The 18,675-nt window shown below is 58.3% G+C and overlaps 1 protein-coding gene across 5 annotated transcripts in view; it reads right to left on the bottom strand.

Annotated features, from left to right (window-relative positions):
- Nucleotides 1-5,432: 5,432 nt before the first annotated feature.
- Nucleotides 5,433-18,675, bottom strand: part of TYW1B (tRNA-yW synthesizing protein 1 homolog B) — an 87,801-nt gene continuing 74,558 nt past the window's right edge. For 4 of the 5 annotated variants that reach the window (XM_069033103.1, XM_069033104.1, XM_069033105.1 and 1 more), the window contains 2 exons: nt 14,293-14,460; nt 5,433-6,566 (listed from right to left, as the gene is read on the bottom strand). In XM_069033103.1, coding sequence (XP_068889204.1) covers nt 6,345-6,566; nt 14,293-14,460 — 390 coding nt within the window. In that variant the 3' untranslated portion in view covers nt 5,433-6,344. The remainder of the gene's footprint in view (nt 6,567-14,292; nt 14,461-18,675) is intronic. The other variant, XM_069033106.1, reaches the window with a different exon arrangement.

The following is an 18,675-nucleotide window of genomic DNA, read 5'->3' as shown; positions in this document are numbered from 1 at the left end:
CCTGCAGGCGTGCCTGGGGTGCTAAATGAGCACCTTGGGCCAGCCCACACCTGGGGAAGGAGCTGCAGGTGTTGGCAGCAGCACAGAGGCACAGAATCACAGAATCACAGTCACACAGAATCACAGAGTCACAGAGTCACAGAATCACAGAGTCACAGAATCACAGAATCACAGAATCTCCTGAGCTGGAGGGACTCACCGGGATCATTGATCCAGCCCCGGCCCTGCACAGACACCCCAACAACCCCCCCCCCCCAGGCATCCCTGGCAGCGCTGTCCAAATGCTCCTGGAGCTCTGGCAGCCTCGAGGCCGTGCCCATTCCCTGGGGAAGACAACTCTGTGCTAAACTCATCACCCCAACGCTGCCAGCAGCCCATGCTGGTGGCTGAGCAGGGGAGAAGAAGCCCTTGGCTCACAGGGTAAGTGGGGGTCAGTCAGAAAGACAAAAGAGGAGTTGAGGTTTTACCTGCCCAGCCTGAGCCTGGGAAAGAAGGAAATAAAACAGAAGCCCAAGCGAAACCTCCAGGCTCAAAAAAGTCCATCGCCAGTGCTCTGCCTTGCAGCCCCAGAATGGTTGGAGCGGTGATGGGAGGAGCTGCCCCAGCCCAGAGGGGCTGAGAGAGGATGGGAGCCCCCAGCTCCCTGAAACCCAGCGGGCACCCAGATGTGCCCTGGAGGGAAGGGGAAGGGGACCTGAATCCATCTGAGGCCAAAGCCCCCCCGGCTGCCCCCTCCTGTCAGGGACTTGTGCAGAGCCACAAGGTCCCCCCTGAGCCTCCTTTGCTCCAGCCTGAGCCCCTTTCCCAGCTCCCTCAGCCTCTCCTGGGGCTCCAGCCCCTTCCCAGCTCCGTTCCCTGCCCTGGGCATGCTCCAGCCCCCCAGGGACATTCCAGAGTTCAGGGTTCCCATGGCCAGGCTGCACCAAACCCATTTCACTGCAGCACTTCCCAGCCAGGCCCCATTTCTGTAATTCTGTGGGACCGACTTTCCAGAGGGGCTTCAGTGCCACCTCCCCCAGTCCCAGCCCGGGCAGGAGTGGCCAGGCTGAGGCTCAGGAGATGGGAATAACTTGACAGGAGGCTCAGCTTTGCCGGGAAAGGCACCGAGGGCTGCTCGTGCAGCAGCTGATTATCGCTGGCTTGATGCTCTCCTGTTCCCCAGCCAACACGTGTTCAGCACTGAGGTGATTTCACAGCTGAGCTGAGCCCGGCCCCTGGCACAGAGAGGGAGTTTAGCAGTGCTCGAGCTCCCAGATGGTGCCCCAGAGGTGAGGATTATGTTGTTATCAGCATCCCTAAAAATCCCGGTGCTGGGAACAGCACGCAGGGACAGGGAGGGGATGGAGGATTTCTCCCATCAGGATTTCACTGCCTTTTTTATGAGTAATTGCTGCCTTCTGAATTTTTTCAAGAGTTTGTTTGGGGTTTTTTTTACTGGAGTAATTGCTCACATACCTTGTCATTGACTTGGGTCTGTCCTGAAGAGATGGGGATGGTTTTGGTTTAAAAATTTGAATTTGGAAGATGTCCCCAGTCACTGAGCACTGGGGGTCTGGTGCCCCATGCCTGGGTGAGGCATCCACTCATCCCAGCAGCTCCTGAGCAGCTTGAGCCTATCCTGAAATGGGATGGGAGAAGGTGGAAACATATCCTGGAGGTAGAACCCATCCACAAGGAATCCCAGAATGGTTTGGATTGGAAAGGACCTCAAAGCCCATCCAGTGCCACCCCTGCCATGGGCAGGGACACCTCCCACTGTCCCAGGCTGCTCCCAGCCCCAATGTCCAGCCTGGCCTTGGGCACTGCCAGGGATCCAGGGGCAGCCACAGCTGCTCTGGGCACCCTGTGCCAGGGCCTGCCCGCCCTCCCAGGGAACAATTCCTTCCCAATCTCCCATCCAGCCCTGCCCTCTGGCACTGGGAAGCCATTCCCGGTGTCCTGTCCCTCCAGGCCTTGTCCCCAGTCCCTCTCCAGCTCTCCTGGAGCCCCTTTAGGCCCTGCAAGGGGCTCTGAGCTCTCCCTGGAGCCTTCTCCTCTCCAGGTGAGCACCCCCAGCTCTCCCAGCCTGGCTCCAGCCCTGGGAGCAGCTCCAGGGCCCCCTCTGGCCATGGGCACCAGGGATGGGGCTCTGGGAGCCATAAAATCCCCTGCACTGCACGGGCTGGAATCACCCCCGCTCCTGTTGGCTCCGTGGTGCTGCTGCTCCCGGGGTTTCAGGGGTGAAGGTGTGGCCTGGCAGGAGCTGGGCCGGTGCCTGGTGTGGGTCCCCTCCTCCCCAGTGTCACTGCTGGACACGGGACCAGCAGCTCCGGCCACCTCCAGTCCCTGCTCCAACCGCTTCGCTGGGGCAGGGAGGAGACCCAGGAGAGGGGAGACCTGCTGAGCCCCCACCTGCGGGAAAGCTCAGCTCCAGAAGGGCCAGGGCTTCCTTAGAAAGGTTTCCCTGGCATTTATTGCCTCCCCTTCCCCACAGGGAAGGAGCAGGAATGTCCTGGCTGAGCTGGGTCCCTCCCTCTGCCAGCTCCTGTCTCAGTTTGCAGGTGACAAAATGAGGACGGTGCCCTTCCTTCAATTAATTCCCATCTCTTCTTCCTTCCCTCTCAGGGCACAGCAGCAGTTCCAAGACCATAAATGATTTAGGAGCAGAGCCAGATGAAGCCAAGGCTGATGGATGACAATGCTCTGCTTGGGGGAATGTTTTCCTGCTGGAGTTTTTTGGAAACAAATATATTTATCCTCTGTCAAAATTGAAACACAGCCCCCATCCCGGGTGAGTCAGCCCCTGAGTCAGGATCCAGCGGGAGCACAGCTGGGAAGAGCCTGTGGAGCAGCCAGGAGGGATCCAGGCTGTGCCAGGGAAGGGGGAACGGGACCGGGCACAGGAGTCCTCAGGGCTCCTCAAATTCTCCCTGGCTTTATGGGGTTAAAATGAATGTTGCCCATTTTGCCCCTTCCCGAGTCTCCAGGCTGGATGTGGAAGCACCAGGTCCCCTCTGCTGGAAGGGGCAGCCAGGACACGCTTTGGGCAAACCCCCAAACCGGAGCGGGGGCTCTTTGGGGTCCTGGGCAGCACTGGGGCAGGAGTGGGGTGGGGAACCCCCTGCAGCCTGGCATGGGCTGTGATCAGATCAAACCTATGGAAAGCGGGCTGGAATTACAGTTATTGAGTCAAACAGAGCATCACAAGAGCCTGGGCTGACCCTGAGTGGTGCCCCGGAGAGGTTTTCCCCAGCTGGGATCTTTCACCGCCCTTTGCAGGACAGGAACCCCTCACCGAACTGGGGTCACTTTTCCCGGAGTGCATCCCATTCCCTGAAAGCTCCCCCGGGCAATCCCACACCTCAGCCCGCGGGAGCCTCCTGGTTTAGCTGCACCAGGAGCAGTTCCAGGTGAGGCAGGAGGTGCTGCTGTTGGAGAGCAGCAAATCCCTGCTCCCGGAGCACAATCCCGGAGCTCCGGCTGTGCCAGCCAGGTCCCCCATCCAGGGAGTCCCCAGCCAGCCAGAGGGGTGTGCTCTGGGGACCTGCGTTCCCTTGTCCCACTGGAAGCTCTGGCTGTGAGCAGATCCCGGGTGCATTTGGGCACTGGAAGATTCACTCTGAGCCCGAGGCAATTCCAGTGGAATTGCAGGAGCAAATCCTGCCCTGGTTGCTCTCGGAGCAGTTCCAGTGGGCACTGCTGCAGGTGGATGCCCTGGTTCCACCCTGCCTGGCACTCGGGGCTGTGCTTTCCCCCAGGGCAGGCAAAAGCCCCGTTTTAGGACAGGGCAGGTGCCAGTTCCCATGGGAACGCCGTGGCACTGACCCCGTGTCACCCGCACTGTCCCCACCCTGTCCCCGCACTGCCCTCCCTGCCCAGCGCCAGCTGAGAGCAGCGGGGAGGAGCAGGAGAAGGATGGGGGGAGTGTGGGGGCACAGGGAGGATCAGGAGATGGATAGAGGGAGCACAGGGAAGATCAAGAAGGATGGAGGAGACACGGGGAACACCAGGGAGAGGAATAGAGGGAGCACAGGGAGGACCAGGGAGAAGGATGGGGGGAGTGTCAGGACACAGGGAGGATCAGGAGAAGATGGAGGGAACACGGGGAGGATCAGGAGAAGGAGGGCGTGTAGGGGCACAGGGAGGATCAGGAGATGGATAGAGGGAGCACAGGGAAGATCAAGAGGGATGGAGGGGACACAGGGAGGATCAAAAGGATGGAGGGAGCGTGGGGAGGATCAGGAGAAGGAGGGAGGGAACACGGGGAGGATCAGGAGAAGGAGGGAGGGAACACGGGGAGGATCAGGAGAAGGAGGGTGTGTGGGGGCACAGGGAGGGTCAGGGTTGGCCTCTCACAGCCCCAGCGAGTCCTTCCAGCCGAGCCCTGGGGGGCTGTGTGACAGGGACAGCAGGGACTGGGTGTCCTAGGGGGGCAGGAGGAGAAATGGCACCAATGCCAAGCAAATCCATTTTTCTTTAGAGCCCCCCTGGATTCCCAAGGGAAGCGCTGTCAGGGGTTTATGGAGTGCACCCAGAGCTGATTCCCAGGGCAGCTGTGAGGGCAGCAGCCCCAGGATCCCCCAGCATTGGGGCCCCTCTCCGAAAACAGCTCCTGCAGCTGCCAGGGCTCACTGGGGCCAGCAGGGAACTGGGATGGACTGGGGGACTCTGTCAGAGGGGTGGGTGCAGCATGGAGGGGATTTAGGAAAGAGGAAGAGGTGCCAAAGGGCCGGAATCCATCGAGGGGAATGTGGTGGGTCCTGGTGGACACCGAACATGCCAGACCCCAAAATTCCAGCTGATGGTCCAGGGTTAACTGGAGTCTCATGTCCAGGGCAGGGAACGGAGCTGGGAAGGGCCTGGAGCCCCAGGAGCAGCTGAGGGAGCTGGGAAAGGGGCTCAGGCTGGAGCAAAGGAGGCTGAGGGGGGACCTTGTGGCTCTGCACAAGTCCCTGACAGGAGGGGGCAGCCGGGGGGGTCGGGCTCTGCTGCCAGGGAACAGGGACAGGAGGAGAGGGAACGGCCTCAGGCTGGGCCAGGGGAGGCTCAGGGTGGATATTGGGAAGGATTTTTTCATGGAAAGGGTGCTCAGGCCTTGGCAGGGGCTGCCCAGGGAGGTTTGGAGTCTCCATCCCTGGCAGTGCCCAAGGCCAGGCTGGACATTGGGGCTGAGAGCAGCCTGGGACAGTGGGAGGTGTCCCTGCCCATGGCAGGGTTGGCACTGGAGGGGCTTTGAGGTCCCTCCCAACCCAACCCATCCCAGGATTCTGTGATTTTCTGAAAATATGCTCAGGAAAGGCCCCCACCATCCATCAGCCCCGGACACACCAATGCTCTCCCTGCCACTCCACACCTGTTAGCAGAGCTCTTACACAACGTTTGTGTTCTCATCTCCTTCCAGTCAATCTCCACCCTCCCTCCAGCCCTGCACGGCAGCCACGCAGCCCAGGCGCTCGAGGCAAAGCTCCTTTATTTCCCTTCTGCTTTAGAAACTTGGTACAGCCTAAGAAAAGAGGCTGCTTTTAAAAAGAAATGGGATCCCCATCCCAGGAATGCTCCATCCACAGCATCGGGACCACCCTGCCGGACACTGGGCACACCCTGCCGGACACTGGGCACAGCCAGCCAGACACTGGGCACGTCCAGCTGGACACTGGGCACAGCCAGCCAGACACTGGGCACACCCTGCAGGACACTGGGCACAGCCAGGTGCAGCCTGACAGGGTCTGAAGCACTGGAGCTGTTGTTCAGGGCTGCTGGGATGGGATAAAACTGCTCCTAGCCCTTGCTCCCGCTGGAAGATCCTTGGAGTGGTACCAGGAGCCGCAGCTGGTGTCCACAGGGCGCTGTTACACCATTCCCAAGTCTTGGCTTCTTGGGGATGGGGTTTTACAGGAAATGGCAACAGTGTTTAAAATACCTAAGCCTGAGCAGAGGCCCTAAGGCGACGCTCCCAGCAGGGATCAGGTTTTAGATCCGGGTCCTCCCACCTGCCCTGATCCAACCCTATGGGGCTGAAATCCCCTGGCATTTTTCCTTAGGGATGTGGAATGTTTTGCTGCCAGGCTCTCCTTGCACAGGAGCCCGAGGAAGCCTCTGTCCCCAAACATCCCACCCCAAACATTCCCCACTGAGGAGACCCCAGCACCGCGCCCCCGATGCTGCTGCTGAACCAGTTCTGATTTATCTTGAGGTAAGAATGTTATCAGTATTTTCATCCAGGAAGCCCTAAAAACAGGAGGGAAGGGTTAAATCCAGGCTTGACCCCCTTCTCAAAGATCAGGATGATCCAGGGGATGGATCCAGAATCGGTGGCAGCCCGAAGTGGAGTCCTGGGAAGCGCAGGGTGCGGCGAGCCCCAGCCCTCAGCACCCTGAGATGTCCCGTGCCTTGTTCTTCCGCTGGAATCTCACATCCAGGGGGTCGAATCCCCGTTCCCTGGCCCCAAAGAGGGCCCAGGGAGGAGTCCTGGCCGTGTACTCGGCTGCTGAGAAGGTCCTGGAGCCGCCGCTCCGCTCGTGCTCCCTGACCAGCTCCTGGAAACGGCCGTAGTCAATCCAGGTCCTCCACTCGCCATCCACCTGGAACTGGAGCAGAGGAAACAGTGAAGGGGCCAGGGAGCACCAAAGCCAGGTTATGGTGGGAGCAGCCGGGTGGGGATGAAGGGGGATCCCAGCTGGGGCTGTGTTAACTGTGCATCACGGGGAGGTGCAGGGTGCAGCCATCCAGGGCTCCTGTACCACACAGCTTTAACAGGGAAACAAAAGGAATCCAGGTGGATAAACACCCAGAGGCAGCAGGGAACTGATTCTCCACCTCTGCTCTGGCCTTGTGAGACCCCTTCCCCCCACAGAACTGCTTCCAGCTCTGGAACTCTCAGCACTGGAACAACCTCATCCTGTTGGAGCGAGCCCAGAGGAGGCCCCGGAGCTGCTCCCAGGGCTGGAGCCCCTCTGGAGCCAGGCTGGGAGAGCTGGGGGTGCTCACCTGGAGAGGAGAAGGCTCCAGGGAGAGCTCAGAGCCCCTTGCAGGGCCTAAAGGGGCTCCAGGAGAGCTGGAGAGGGACTGGGGACAAGGCATGGAGGGACAGGACACAGGGAATGGCTTCCCAGTGCCAGAGGGCAGGGCTGGATGGGAGATTGGGAAGGAATTGTTCCCTGGGAGGGTGGGCAGGGGCTGGGATGGAATTCCCAGAGCAGCTGGGGCTGCCCCTGGATCCCTGGCAGTGCCCAAGGCCAGGCTGGACATTGGGGCTTGGAGCAGCCTGGGACAGTGGGAGGTGTCCCTGCCCCTGGCAGGGGTGGGATGGGATTTAAGGTCCTTCCAAGCCAAACCCATGCCAGGATCCTGGGATGATCTCCATGAGGGCTGTACTGCTTTGCTGGAGCCTTCAAAGTGCCAGATCCTCCCCCACTTCAGCCCCGCTGTCCAGGAGGGAGGCTCCTAAAATGTATCCAGGCCTTCTGCCCTTGACACTTCCATGGGAATCCCTGGCTTTGGGGAGCTGGGAGAGCCCGGGGGGAAGGTGTGGATTTGGGGCCATGCCCAGGTGCCCCTCGAGGAGGGACCTTGCCAAGGTCACCCCAACCCATGGGACTGCAACTCCAGGGCAGCCCAGCCTGGGACACCGGCCCAGGAGCAGCACCAGAGCCACGTGCCAAGGACTGGGATGGATTTGGGAGACTCTGGAAAGGAGAAGGAGGGCTGTGCTTGGGAACGGGGGAGATGAAGAGGTGTAATGACACAAATCCTCTTTCCACGTGAAGAATGGCTCCCTTTGACAAGCTGGAGCTGCGTTTGTCTCCCAGACCTGCTCTGCTCACTCAGCCCCAGCCTTGGCTGAAGCCTCAGTTAGGATTTATCTCAGCTAAGAGCCTATTATGCGTTTCATCCAAAAAAAGAGAGGGAAAACAGACCGGCTCCTTGGTTATTGTGGATTTTTTTTCCCCCCAAACTTGATGGCTGTGCATTTCAAATGGCACTTGACTTTGTGCCCAAGAGCTAAAAGCTTTTTTGGGTGGAAAATCTGCTGACACCCCTGAAATTCTGCAGTGAGCCGTGGCTGAGGCTCCTCCATCCCTGCCGGAGCCGGGCCAGGAGGGGACACTGCAGAGTGGCAGCACCGGGAGCCAGCCCTGCCATAAATCGAGGTGCCCGGGGCTCGTTTGTCCTGTGCCAGGGTGGGCACCAGGAAAGCAGTGGCAGGGGAGACACCGTGCCCCCGTAAAGGAAAAATCCCGATCCCAAAGGGCATCAGAAAGGGTCCTGGAAAAACGACCCGGGTGGCTCCATCCCAAACTCCTCCGTTGCCCTCTGAGGACAGCCCATCCCCGGGACAGAGCAGCAGCTTTTCCACCTTCCCACGGGCTGCCATCAAACCCAGCACACTTCACAGCCTGCCAGCACCAGCTCTCCAAGACAAACAAATCATTCCCAGAATTATCACCCCCGGTTTCTCACCTCATTAAAGCTCACAATTATTTAAGGCTCCCTTTGTTTGACAGGGAAGTGACTGAACTGGAGCCACTCAGCAAAACAAGGAGAAATATTGTGGAGAAATGGCTCTGAACAGGGTCACACGGCTTGGCAAAACCCTACAAACTTCTCCTTTACAATTATTATCCCAAGCTCAGGCTTTAGGAAGGAATTGAGCTGGTTTTAAGTTGCAGGTGAAGCAAGAGATGGGAATAACGGCCTTAAGACGAAGGAGGGCAGGGATAGGTGGGATATTGGGAAGGAATTGTTCCCTGGGAGGGTGGGCAGGCCCTGGCACAGGGTGCCCAGAGCAGCTGGGGCTGCCCCTGGATCCCTGGCAGTGCCCAAGGCAGGCTGGACATTGGGGCTTGGAGCAGCCTGGGACAGTGGGAGGTGTCCCTGTCCATGGCAGGGGTGGCACTGGGTGGGCTTTGAGGTCCCTTCCCACCCAAACCACTCCCTGACTCTGGTCCCACAAGCAGTGGGACACCAGGTGCACACAGCTGAGCCTCTCCACATCCCAATCCATGGGGCTGAAGGAAAACCAGCCCAGGGACACAGCCCTGGGAATAACCGAGCCTTAAATCCCTCAGCAGCTCCACAGACGGGATCTGGGAACAGCTGCCAGCACCAAAATCCCTGTGAGCTTCAGACGGGAACCAGCAGCAGCCCTGCAGCCCCTGCTCGGGGGCAGGCAGAGGTGTCAGGGCAGAGGGAGCAGCTCCAGAGCCAGCGTGGAATGCCTGGGGATGGGATTCACTGCTCTGCACTCCCCAAGAGTGGCACAACCCAAACTGCCCCGAGCTGAGCCGAGCAGTGCCACAGCCCCCGGCCCCCGTGCTGGCCCCGCTGACCCCGGGCAGTTATTCCAAGGGAAGTTCATGATGGCAGATTTGGGGTTTTTAATCCAGCCCCTCTGCCAGTGGAGCCAGGGCTCCATCCCGGCGGCTCCCATTCCCAGGGATGAACAACGCCGGGTTATTCAGCACAACGGAGAGCAGCTTTTAATCACTGACACAGGCAGCCCTGCAGAGCCACCTTCCTGCTGGCACGGGACAAGGGGAAGGGGGAAAACCCTCGGGAATTCCACCATTCCGTGCTCACACCTGCTCGAAGGAGGCTGCTCGGCTACTGAGACACCTCGTCCACACCTGGGGACACCTTGGCCACACCTGGGATCCACTCCATCCCTGCTCTGCTGCAGATCCCAGGATATTCCACCTCTTTGTGACCTTCTGCCCCAAGTTTGGTGCTCCCTGTGATGCTGTCCCTGGATCCGGGATGCTGGATCACAAGGACAGCTCCCACTCTCCGAAGGACTGAGGCAGGAAGGAGCTAAACGTGATGGACTCTTTGTTCCTGATCTAACCCTTGTCAGGGGATGTGCAGCTGGGACTGAAGTGCTTCCTCTTCCTCCCTAAATATAGCCGGGATGCTCAGCATGGAATGCTCAGCATGGAATGCTCAGCACTGAACCATCCAGTGCCTTTCCCCAAAGGACAGCCCCGGAGCCTCCCAGGCCCATGCCAGCCCCATGCCAGCCCCGCAGTGCCAGCACTGGGCAGGGAAAGGCCAAGTCCCTCCTGGCTGGGGCGGTTTCGTGGCTGATGGAGGGGGCTGGGCCCCTCTGGGAGGTGCTGTGGCACCCCCAGCACTGCAGCTACACAGAACCCCAGAGTGGTTTGGGTGGGAAGGGACCTCAAAGCCCACCCAGTGCCACCCCTGCCATGGGCAGGGACACCTCCCACTGTCCCAGGCTGCTCCAAGCCCCAATGTCCAACCCGGCCTTGGGCACTGCCAGGGATCCAGGGGCAGCCACAGCTGCTCTGGGCACCCTGTGCCAGGGCCTCCCACCCTCCCGGGGAGTTTGGGTATGGGAAATGAACTTATGGAAGGGATGTCCCCAAAAGCCTCTCCCTTTGTGGGTGCCAAGGTCACCCTGCCCTGCTGGAGAACACAGCGCTGTCCCAGGCCACACCAGCAGGGAAAGAATCCAGCTGGTGAGGCAAGGGGGGGCTGGAGCACACAGCTGCACCACGAGGGAACGCCTGGATCCAGGGGTGGACACTGCTTGTGCAAGCCTGCTTTAGGCTGGAGGGAGGCAGGTGTTGGGCCCCTCTCCCCGGGAACAGGTGACAGACAAGAGGAAACAGTCCCAGGTTGTGCCAGGGGAGGGTCAGGTTGGATATCAGGGAAAATTTCCTCACTGAAAGGGAGGTCAGGGCCTGGCACAGCTGCCCAGGGCAGGGGGAGTCCCCACGCCTGGAATTGTCCCAAAGATGTGTGGATGTGGCACTTGGGGACACGGTGGTGCTGCTGGGCTGACTTACGTTGGACTTAATGACCTTGGAGAGCTCTTCTAACCAATCCCAGGATTCTAAGTCAGGCCTAACAGATGAACTAAGGCAGAGAGGGCTGATGGCAGCACCGTGCTGAGCCCACCCTGCTCATGTCACCCTGTGAGCGGAGACCTCCAGGGAGAGCAGGCACTGGAATTCCAGAGCATTCCCTGAGCTGCGCATCCCGAGGTGCCACGGAAATCAGCCCCGGGTCACAGGGAGGAGTGAGGGATGCTGAGACACGGAATGCTCTGTTCTGCCCCAGAGCTGCGGGGTGCCGGTGCCTCAGGCCGGCTGAGGGCAGCAGCAGCAGCAGCAGCAGCACACGGCACAGACTGAACTGGCCACAGATCGGTGCTGTAGAGCCCCAGGGAGCTGGAAAACAACCACCTGCTCCCGGGGGGAAAGGGTTAATGAACAAAATGGGCTGGAAGTGCCGGGAAGTGCTTCGGGACAAGGACAGGGTGGAACACACATGGAAAGCAAATGCAGCCCTGTGGGGCCGAGGGGTTTAGTCCAGAAATGACCAAGATCCTGAATTTCCTGCGGAGGAATCCCCTCTGCACGGCAGCTGCAGCTCCTCCCCGTTCCCAGGAGCTTGCTTGGTCCTCCCGAGGGTGCAGTGACTGTCCCAGCCAGGAACAGCAGCAGCCTCAGGCCTTGCTCTGGAAAAGGTCCCTTGGACTAACTGGTACATGAGACAGCTGCTGCTGTGTCGGTATCTCAGCCCATTAGTTCAAAGTGGGGCCACAAATCCCATTTTTGTGACTGTGGTTTATGGGATTCACTCGAAAGCAAAGAGAATTACTCAAGAATTCAGCACTGTTGCTAAAGAATCGAAGAGGATGGAGCCCAAACACACCAGGCAACTCCCAAAGAGAGATGGAAACCATGGGAAAGCTGGAAGGAGGATGCTGGAAGGGCAGGGAAGAGGAGCTCTCCCACCCTTGGGAGCCCAGCTGAGCTCAGGGAAGGCTGCACTCGGCCCTGGCTGTCCCCACCCATCCCTGGCAGTGTCCCAGGCCAGGCTGGATGGGGCTGGGAGCAGCCTGGGACAGTGGAAGGTGTCCCTGCCCATGGCAGGGGTGGTACTGGGTGGGATTTAAGGGCCCTCACCACCCAGACCCTTCTGGGGTTCTGAGGAGTGACACCCATTGCCCCAAAGCCGTGGAAATCCCAGGAACAAATGGATCCTCAGGGCATGGGGAGCAGGGCACAGGGGTTCCTCTCTGGGGTGATCTTCAGGGCTCTCTGAAGGGAACTGGACATCAAACATTTCACTGTGAGGCTCCAGTTTCTCGGGCTGTCTGAGCTCCCCTGGGATCCAAAGCTCTCAGGGGCTGGAGTGAATCCATCATTCCCTGGGTGCTGAGGGCTCCCACGAGCACCTTGCCTGTACTGCAGGCACTCCCAGAGAGCAGCACCCGCTGCTGGCCAGCAGGGAAAGGGATGTGGGTGTGTGGGGGGAGCCTTGGAGGCTGAAGGGAGGATTTGTAAGGCGCTGAAGGCCCCAAATGCCCCAGTTCCCATCTCAGCACCACCCCGTGACCTCCAGAGAGAGAAAGTAACACCAGACACAAAACCTGCAGTTTGCTCCCCTTAAAATCCCTTTTCTCCCTAAATCCCTGCCCTTAAGAGACTTCGGAGCTCAAGTCCTGAGCTGTCACTCAGCACAAGCGGTGCCAGTCAATGAGTGCCACCCATCCCAGGCAGCAGCTGCAGGATCAGCTGTTCCTGACATTCCCAGACTCTTTCCTACAGGCTGGCATTCAATGGCAGCATTGAATTTATCAGGAGCATTGTCTAAACACCTCCAAACTCGGACCTACAGTGAAGTAAATCACATTTCTTAATGATTTTTGTTTCACTCTTCCTGCAACTCCTTAATATTTTGAAGACCCCTTTGGTTTTGCAATTACTCACTGCAGTTTGATCAGTCCCAGAGCACAGCTCTGCAAATAATAGGCACTGACAGATTTTATTCTCCACTAGAGCCTGAAACTCAAAAATTAAACCATAATGGAAATAAATTTATTTTTTATTGGCTATTTTAGCACTGAGGCCAGATTGTTTCCCACAGACACCCTCTGCTAATGGCTGTGGAAGGAGAAGCAGCTGTTGAATTCCTCCTGGGCAGGTACCAATTTATTCTTCTTGCTAATGGTGTTACTTAAATCCTGCCTCAGGAAGGTCTCTGCAATCTGTTTGTTTGCTTTCCTGGCCCTCACAATGCAAAGGGAGATTTTGCTTTCTCAGGAACAGTTGCCAGTGGCAACAGCCAGGAGTGAGACTGTAAATAAAGCCAATTTAAGGTGAGATCAAACACAACCAGTGCCAGGTGTCCTGGTTTTCTCTGCTCCTTCCCAGCTGCTCCCTTTGCAGATTCTGAAGTCGGTTTAGATGGGATATTTGGGAGAAATCCTTCCCTGGGAGGGTGGGCAGGCCCTGGCAGAGTGCCCAGAGCAGCTGGGGCTGCCCCTGGATCCCTGGCAGTGCCCAAGGCCAGGCTGAACATTGGGGCTTGGAGCAGCCTGGGACAGTGGGAGGTGTCCCTGCCAGTGGAATGGGATGGGCTTTGAGGTCCCTTCCCACGCAAACCATTCCAGGGTTCTACAATTCCATCAGCTGGCACATTATTATCTATTTCTGCTGTCTTTCCATTAATCTTTTCTGAAGCTCAGAAAGCAACTACATTCTCGTTACTTTTCATTTCCTGCATCCTTTAAAATGAATTATTTTTCTGGCATTTCACTTGTATTTCATTTAATTTCCCTTCCAGTACTGAAGGGGAGATGGTGACAAACCCTTCCAGCAGGACCTGTTGCAAGGGGTGACGGATTTCAACAGCAGCAGGGTCAATTCACATTGGATATAAGATAATATCTTTTACTATGAGGGTGGTGAGGCCCTGGCAGAGGTTGCCGAGAGAAGCTGCCACAACAACACAGACCCTGAGGGGCTGGAGCGTGTCCAGGGCAGGGAACGGAGCTGGGAAGGGCCTGGAGCCCCAGGAGTGGCTGAGGGAGCTGGAAAGGGGCTCAGGCTGGAGCAAAGGAGGCTCAGGGGGGACCTTGTGGCTCTGCACAAGTCCCTGACAGGAGGGGGCAGCCGGGGGGGTCGGGCTCTGCTGCCAGGGAACAGGGACAGGAGGAGAGGGAACGGCCTCAGGCTGGGCCAGGGGAGGCTCAGGGTGGGCATCAGCAGGAATTTCTTCACTGAAAGGGCTGCCCAGCCCTGGCACAGCTGCCCAGGGCAGGGGTGAGTCCCCGTCCCTAGAGGGGTTTAACAGCCCTGTGGGGGTGGCACCTGGGAACGTGGGGCAGTGGTGATGGCCCTGGCAGTGCTGGGCTGGGCACGATGACCCCAGAGGGCTTTTCCAACCTGAGCGATTCCGCGGTAACTCTGGAGACCAGGTCTGTTAGAACCACACAAGGCAATTGTGCAACACCTCCCCAGAGCAGCCCCGTGCCGTGCCCGGAGTGCCCCTGGGCAGCCTCACCTTGCTGTGGGCCATCAGGACGCAGTTGGAGTGCTCGTGCTCGCAGGCGATGCCGTAGTCCGGGAGCAGCCGCGCCAGCTCCTGCACGAAGCTCACGACCTCCCCGTGCCAGGGCACGTTGGCCATGGTGAGGCTGCTGGCAGAGCTCTCCCCGCAGTAGGTCACGCCCTGGGGACACACAGAGAGAGACCAGGGCGGTGAGCTCAGCCCTCCCGGGCCCGGGCAGTGCCAGCCACAGCGAGCCCTGCAGCTGCCGGCTCCGTGCCCCCTCGCCCCGGATGCCGTGGCGAGGTCACAGGTTTGGAGATGGCATCAGAAGTGGGTCCCTCCTGCAGTGACACATCCCCAAAGCACCGTGCCAGGTGTCCCCAGCCGTGACACGCAGGCTGGGCTTGACCCTGGAGCTCTGCTTTACCAGGAGTCCAAGGGGGGATGCTCCTGAGTGACCAAGGGACCTTGGAGAGGGTCAGTGGGGTGGGAAACGTGATGAGCCTGGGAGAGTCTCATGGACAACCAACGCCATGTCACTGTGACACTCCCAGAGATCCTGGCCATGTGCCACAGGGGAACAAGCTCTGGACCTCTTCCTTCCAAGCCCAGGCTGGGATTTCTACCCTGGCCAATCCTCTCTGCCCCCCTCTCCGCCTGGTTCCATCCTCTCTGCCCCCCTCTCCGCCTGGTTCCAGCCTCTCTGCCCCCCTCTCCGCCTGGTTCCAGCCTCTCTGCCCCGCTCTCTGCCCAGTTCCATCCTCTCTGCCCCCCTCTCCGCCTGGTTCCAGCCTCTCTGCCCCCCTCTCTGCCCAGTTCCATCCTCTCTGCCCCGCTCTCTGCCCAGTTCCATCCTCTCTGCCCCCCTCTCCGCCTGGTTCCAGCCTCTCTGCCCCCTCTCTGCCTGGCTCCAGGCTCTCTCTCTGCCTGGTTCCAGCCTCTCTGCCCTTGGGCTGAGCTCTTTTATTCTAGTCACAAAATACCATCAAGCACCAGCCTTTACAGCACAGTTTTATGGATGGTTGTGTCTGGCATGCCCGTGGGTTTCCCCCTGTGAAGAACCCTTTTACCTCCTTTAAATGGAATTTGCCTCCAGGTTCACGCCTGCTCCCAGGGCCCTGCTCCCAGCTGCCCCACGCTCCCAATCCCTGGTGCATTTCCCTGGACATGGCATGGGCAGCCACACCTCTGCCAGCGCTTTCAACCCCAGCAAGGCACACACAGTGCTGAGCAGGGCTGCAGGAGCTGCTGTGAACTGGGAACTGTACAGGTTTGGGAAGCAGCTACTTTCTCACCCACAGATTTACGAGGGACTCCCCCCATGAAGCTGCCCAGGCACCGTAACTCAGAGCCAGCCTGGAGAAAGACTGCCAGGGCCCCAGGCAGGGAGTGCTCGCCAGGGATGTACACTCAGTTTTATTTAGCCCAGCTCTGTAAGTCTGAACCCAGAGTTGAAACAGGCTCGTTCTGTGCTAGTCAGTGCTGTATCAGAGCAGCCAGCCACGCAAATCAGGGGTTTGGATCCCCAAAGTGCAGCTGAAGACACACAGCAATATTCTCCCCACACTCATTATCCAGATTATGATTGGAGCAGCATGAAAAATGTATGAGTACAGAGGGGGAAAATTCTTCAGAAGCTCCAGCGTGATTCATGCTCTCAGTACACTACAAAGATATCGTTTACAAGCAAAGAAAGTGCAGAGGCAAATGGAATAAGTGAGTGCTTGGCTGGCTGATTAATTCCCAGCACAAATCAATGGGAATCAGCTTCCAGCACACCGAAGGAAAGCAGCTTTCAACTTCCCCAACTTCTTCAAACTGGAGTTAATTAACAGCTGATAGCACTTAAAACCCATGCGGAGCTGATGAGGGCGGTCACGTTCTGCTTTGCAGTAATACATGAAGACAGTTATTAAGACATCAGGAATTAAAAAGGGAAGGATCCCATTGTTCACCCAGAGCTCTCTCCCCAACCTCCCTGCAGCAGGAACAGCAACGATGCTGCCTCTTAATTACCTGCTTAATAAGGGTGCTTGGAGCAGCCTAATCCACAGAGCTCTGGCCAAGTACCTTGAAATGGAAGCCTTTGAACAGCATCCCAGCTCTTCCTGGCTCTGCCAGGATGGATCCACAGCAGCTGTGCTGGGCACACTCTGGATTTCACAGAATCGTGGAATGGGTTGGGTTGGAAGAGACCTTAAAGCCCATCCAGTGCCACCCCTGCCATGGGCAGGGACACCTCCCACTGTCCCAGGCTGCTCCCAGCCCCAAGGTCCAACCTGGCCTTGGGCACTGCCAGGGATCCAGGGGCAGCCACAGCTGCTCTGGGCATCCTGTGCCAGGGCCTGCCCACCCTCCCAGGGAACAATTCCTTCCCAAAATCCCATCCATCCCTGCCCTCTGGCACTGGGAAGTCATTCCCCGTGTTCTGTCCCTCCAGCCCTTGTCCAAAGTCTCTCCATCTTTCCTGTTAGCTCCTGCAAGGCCACAATGAGGTCACCCCAAAGCTTCTCCTCTCCAGGTGAACAATCCCAGCTCTCCCAGCCTTTCCTGCCAGCAGAGCTGCTCCATCCCTCGGATCACCCTGGAGCCTCCTCTGGGCTCCTCCAGCAGCTCCAGCTCCTCCCTGTGCAGGGCCAGGGCTGATTTTCAGCTGTGATGGAGCTGGGTGAGCACAACTGGACTGAGCAGAGCCTTGTGCCAGGGTGGTTGCTGGTGCTGTTGGAAGCCTGGGAAGCACATTTCTGCCCCCAGGACCTGGCTCCTGCCTGGGGATCCAGCCAGCCAGCAAAGCTTCCAATCCCCAGGGCTGTGAAGGGAACAACTGCAGCTGACAGTGCTTTGTTTCTCCACTCACACTCCAGACTTCCCAATTTAATTACTGAACAAAGCAATTCTCTTCACTCCGAGCCCACAAATTATAAATTTAATTGAGGCTCGTGCAAATTAACAGAGAACAAAGTGTGGGCCAAGCTGCTGAGTGACAGAGACACTGTTTAAAATCTGGGGCAGCCGTGACCCCAGACAAACAGAGAAAGCCTCAGTGCCACGTTGATGGATTGCAGCTCTGCAGTGCAAACGCTCCTGAGCTGAGCAGCAGCACCCCCCAAGTTACAGCCACAAGGCCTCACGCACGTCTGCTCCTGCTGCAGTGGATCCAGGCAGCATTCCACTCCTTGGCTGCTTTTAATAATCACTTCCAAGCTGATTTAACAGAGGCCATCAGTCCTTTGTGTCACTCCAAGCTGCAGGGAGGGCTGGAGGTGGTTGGTTGTGCAGCACAGCCCCAGTATTTCCCAGCAGCTCTCCAGACAGCCCACAGCTGTGGCTGAGGGCCCGGCAGTGCTGCACTGCCTGGAAAGCTGCAGTGAGTCCCTGGCAGGAGCAGGAACTCCTCCTGGGGGAGCTCAGCTCCAGCACAGGACACAGCCCTTCACCCCAGCTCTCCCAAGGAGCCGTGTGGGGATCGAGGGAGGAGCAGCCACTGCTGGATCACCCCCTCTGCTCCCAGAGTCACAACCTTGGAATTATCCTGGCTGGAAAAGTCCTCCTGGACCACCACGTCCAACCTGTGACCAGTCAGCCTGGAGCAAAGGAGGCTCAGGGGGGACCTTGTGGCTCTGCACAAGTCCCTGACAGGAGGGGGCAGCCGGGGGGGTCGGGCTCTGCTGCCAGGGAACAGGGACAGGAGGAGAGGGAACGGCCTCAGGCTGGGCCAGGGGAGGCTCAGGGTGGGCATCAGCAGGAATTTCCCCATGGAAAGGGTGCTCAGGCCTTGGCAGGGGCTGCCCAGGGAGGTTTGGAGTGCCCATCCCTGGAGGGGTTTAACATGTGGCACATGGGGACACTGGCAGTGCTGGGGGGTGGTTGGATTCAGTCTGGCAGGTCCACCCCAACCCAAACAATTCTGTGACTCTGCAACAGCAAGTGAGCAATGCTGGTCTCTCTTCAGGTGTGGAGATCAAACATTGTTGGGGTTTATTCATAGCAGGCACCAGAACAGGAGATTCAGCTTCACCTCTTCATCTAAACCCCAGCTGGGATGGCAGCAGGATCCCCAAGGGGATTTTGACAGGTGGGGCAATCGCCTCTTGCTGCATGCAATTAAAAACTCATTAAGGCACAGCTCATTTTCCTCATTATTTTAAGCAATTAAATAATCTTTACTGTTTAACATGACAGGAGTGAGCAGATTGGGACAGACACTTCCCTCTGGCCCATCCCTGCACACATTTACTTGGGCATTTCCATTCTGCAGTCAAACCTCAGGCACCAGAGCAGGAGCTGCAGCCCCAGGGCAGCACCCTGAGCTCAGCTGGACACCCAGATTATCTATCCACACAAACAAAATCAGCAGGAAAATCAGCAGGAAAAGAGCTTCCAAGTGGCTGAAAA

This window comes from Aphelocoma coerulescens, chromosome 19, assembly GCF_041296385.1.
Source record: "Aphelocoma coerulescens isolate FSJ_1873_10779 chromosome 19, UR_Acoe_1.0, whole genome shotgun sequence".
Classification (NCBI taxonomy): domain Eukaryota; kingdom Metazoa; phylum Chordata; class Aves; order Passeriformes; family Corvidae; genus Aphelocoma; species Aphelocoma coerulescens.
The sequence above is the reverse complement of the archived record's forward strand: the minus strand, read 5'-3'. Positions and strand labels throughout refer to the sequence as shown.